Genomic DNA, 3670 nt, shown 5'->3' with positions numbered 1-3670 from the left:
TCCTGGGAATAACAATATTTGGAGAACGCAACTTCTAAACTTTTCATATTATTGTCTTACATAATCGTTATCTCCAATTTGGCATGACTTACCTGCATGTGTGTCTTCATGGTGTGGTAGACTGGGTTTGAGCCGCTACTCAGGAAAATGTTGAATGCTCCAGAGAAAATTTGCGTGCCCCACTGCCGTCCTTCTTCCCCGTGTAGTCTGACCAGCGTCTCCATGTCATTTATAGCGGAAGACTCGCCTTGCACCACGAGGTGGGAGGTCAGCGAGGAGGTGTACGAGGTCCTCAGCACCAGACACACGAGGAGCCACACTCCGAGCATCAGCTGTCGAGAGGAATCACGTTCGTTAAAAGAAGGCACAGAACAGTATGCCTCAACAGTCTTGGAATCTGCACACAAAACTGCTCAACTCAAACAGCTTTAGTAAGAGGCCATTGGTGAGCTAGAAACGATACTGATTAAAAGAAAGGTTTAAAAGGTTGAGATGAGATGGAGCTGCCGACATCCAAATCGGACCACAACGCTTAAAAATGGCAAAACAAATGAAAAAATAAACAATATTTTGATCAATGAAAACAGCCCTGCATTTCCTCAACACCTCGGCCTTCTGGAAAATTACATAAGCAGTTTTCTAATGCGATTCTTAACGGACAACCTACAATGTTACCTCAAGTGATTTTAAGAAGTTACTATAGTGGATTGCTTGGTCCATTAAGATATAAGGATGTGGTGGATCGGTGGTCCTTGAGTGGCTAAAATTAGTAGTACTAGTCTTGGCAGGATCGCATTTCACGGCCTGACGCTGCCGCCAAGAAAATTCAAATCAAGATTCGCATTACAATGAGTGACCAAGAGACCTTCTATGAGGATCAGGAATAGAGAAAAATAAAGAAGTAGTCAACCATCGGAATATGCCACTGAGAAGAAATGCCATGCCAGAAATCACTAGTATAGAAAAAAATACAATAAAAACTAGTGGACCGAAAACACTGCCCTGAGGAACGCCGGACTTGATTTAGCCCCGTTCACACTGTGCCGACTCTGGGCCCCGGCAACCCAGTGACTCGGGTATACGAGGTCTTGGGTGCGAGAGGTTGATGTGAAAGGGTCGCACATGGTCGGAAAGAGGTCTAGAAACGATCGCTGGATGCTGAGTCGGAGCAGTGTGAAGGGGGCATAAAAGTCGCTGGGTTGTCGTGGCCCAGAGTCGGCACACTGTGAACGAGGCTTAAAGCTTCTAAAATACCTATCAATGGCAACGCGTTGGTGCCTATCAGATAAAAAAAAGTCAGATAGAATATTGTAAAATAAGTCATTTACACTTTCTGACAAAAGTTTAAATGGTGCTTTATGTTAAATTAAATCGAATGTAGAGGAGAAATGAAGAGACACAAGCCTAGTGTCTGACCCACCATCCATAGAAGCTTGAATCCGATGCACCAAGGTCAAGAGTGCATCAAAGGTACCTATTTTTTTTCTCTAAAATCAAATTGGGTATCTGGTAACAAGTTATCATATTTCAATCAATGAGTTTTCTGCGTCTTAACTCCGCCGCAGTGTTGTCTCTCTATCTTCTATCTTATTTTCATGCTGACTTCTGACGTTGTTCACTGCATGCCTCCACTCCTCCCGCGGCCTTCCTGCACATGACTTCCTACCCCTGCTCAGCCCTCTACTACACAAATCCCTTAGGTAAGATAACCAGCATCTTCATTCTTTCATCCCTTTCGTAGGCAAACTCAGGAACAGCTAGATCAGCTTTCTCTGCATTTCCTCCTGCGCTTTTTCAGGAGAGTGTCAATATACCTTTCCAAATAATTTTGGCCTCTGTATTGGAACTCTTTTACTACATGCACACTATTTGCAGGAATAGCGCCAAGGGGCAGTTTGGGGACCTTTTTTTTGCCCTTGAGCTGCCTACTTTACTGTTAAAAAATACATCTGTCCTGTGACGCTGTCGGGCGGGTCATAGGGCGTGTCCTCGAGCAGCAGCCCCCAGCCGTAGAAAAGTGCCCGCGTGAGCTTCATCGGGTGCTTCTCCGCGCCAGTTTGTATGATCCTGAGCAAGGCCCAGAGTGTTAGGCTCCACACCATGACGCCGGCCACCATGGAGACCCAGACAGTGCCTGAGGAAGAAATGACGCATGGCAGCAGCGCTTGATTGAGCACACACACACACACACACACACACACACACACACACACACACACACACACTTTAGGAAAACAAAGTGAACTTTAATATTCCACTGAGACACTATTTTCAGGAATAAAATACTATACATAATTATTTAAGTCGTACTGCTTCATATACGAATAATTGTGTGTCTACTTCAATGTTTGCCGAGCAGTGTGAAATAACCCTTCAGTTTTGGCAGGAACCGGAGCTGCTTTCGACGAGTCCTAATAATGAAAGGTTTCGTCTGGCCACTTGAAACACTTTTTATATGCTCAAGGGAAGAAGAGTACGGCCGCCGTAGCTTTAAATTGCACCGACGGTCTTGGTTAGGCTGTGCACGTGTTGTGTGTAACAGTAACATAATAATCATAAGAAGAGTTCAAGATCATCGGACAAAAAAAAATACATTGCAAAAAATGACGCAGGTTCTTTGTTATTTGTTCACTGATTTCCTCGAACATCGATACTTTCCATTCATCCTGACAAGCTGATGTGATTTCCTTTTCAATATGTTTTCATTTAATTGATTTTTTTTTAATCGAAGTTATAAATGTTTTTACATAGCATAGAAAAAACATAACGTTTTAAAAAAATCTAATAACATATTTTTCTTATTTAAAAGTTGAACTTAAAACTCCAAGTTTTAATGATTTCATGCAAACCTGACAACACCGTTAGTCAGACCGGTGTATTTATCTGACAATATATGAGAGAGAGAGAGAGAGAGAGAGAGAGTTACAGAACCATCTCTTACCTTCTAAGGGCCTGAACAAAGCTAAGTACTCGGGTAGTGGCCTTGGCTTCAGGGACAAGATGGCCATTTCTTCCCCGATGTACACCCTCCCGTACTCCACTATCGCTGCTCTCTGGGGCGTCAGGGTGAGGTCCATGGAGAAGTCGGCCTTTTCATACTGAAGAGTCCCTACGATGCCTGTCCAGTTGCCGCCGCTGGCCTCAAGACCCCACAGGCAGTCCTCCGGCTCCCGGATCGTGTAGCTGGGGAAATAAATGATTTAATGTGTTAGGGATAGGATGGTGACGGGGTTGTGGGTATTTGGGCTGGTCATGGAGTGGGGAGGGTTATGGAGATGGTCATGGGGGTTAATGGGAGTGATCACGGAGGGGGGGGTATGGGAATGGTCATGGGGGGTAATGGGACTGGTCATGGAGGGGGCGGGTCAAAGGGAATGGTCATGGGGGGTAATGGGAATGGTTATGGCGGGGCTGTGGGTAATGGCAATGGTCATGGTGTAATGCCAAAATTTAATTGAGTACGGGAAAAATAGAAATTGGGGAGATAAAGTAGTTTTAAGTATTATAAGTAAATATAAGTGTCGCCAGGAGCCGTTATCGCGTGGAATATTCCTTGGCAGACTTTCACCGAGAGGCCCACCCCACTCCCTCCTCGTTACCCCTACTCTCCGCCAGACATACTCCCTGACCCGCCGCACGGCCAGACACGCCCGCTTCCCCGCCAAATTTT

General features: G+C 45.1%; 1 protein-coding gene across 1 annotated transcript; it reads right to left on the bottom strand.

Moving 5' to 3' along the window:
• Positions 1 to 92: 92 nt before the first annotated feature.
• LOC126994944 (uncharacterized) lies at positions 93 to 3276 on the bottom strand (the record flags this gene model as incomplete). Its single annotated transcript, XM_050854212.1, has 2 exons — positions 2942 to 3276; positions 93 to 409 (listed from the first exon to the last, which is right to left on the bottom strand). Coding segments are annotated over exons 1-2 (453 nt in total), but the record flags the coding sequence as incomplete, so codon positions are not given.
• Between the last annotated feature and the right edge of the window lie 394 nt (positions 3277 to 3670).

The sequence above is a fragment of the Eriocheir sinensis genome, unplaced genomic scaffold (assembly GCF_024679095.1).
Source record: "Eriocheir sinensis breed Jianghai 21 unplaced genomic scaffold, ASM2467909v1 Scaffold930, whole genome shotgun sequence".
Classification (NCBI taxonomy): Eukaryota; Metazoa; Arthropoda; class Malacostraca; order Decapoda; family Varunidae; genus Eriocheir; species Eriocheir sinensis.
The sequence above is the reverse complement of the archived record's forward strand: the minus strand, read 5'-3'. Positions and strand labels throughout refer to the sequence as shown.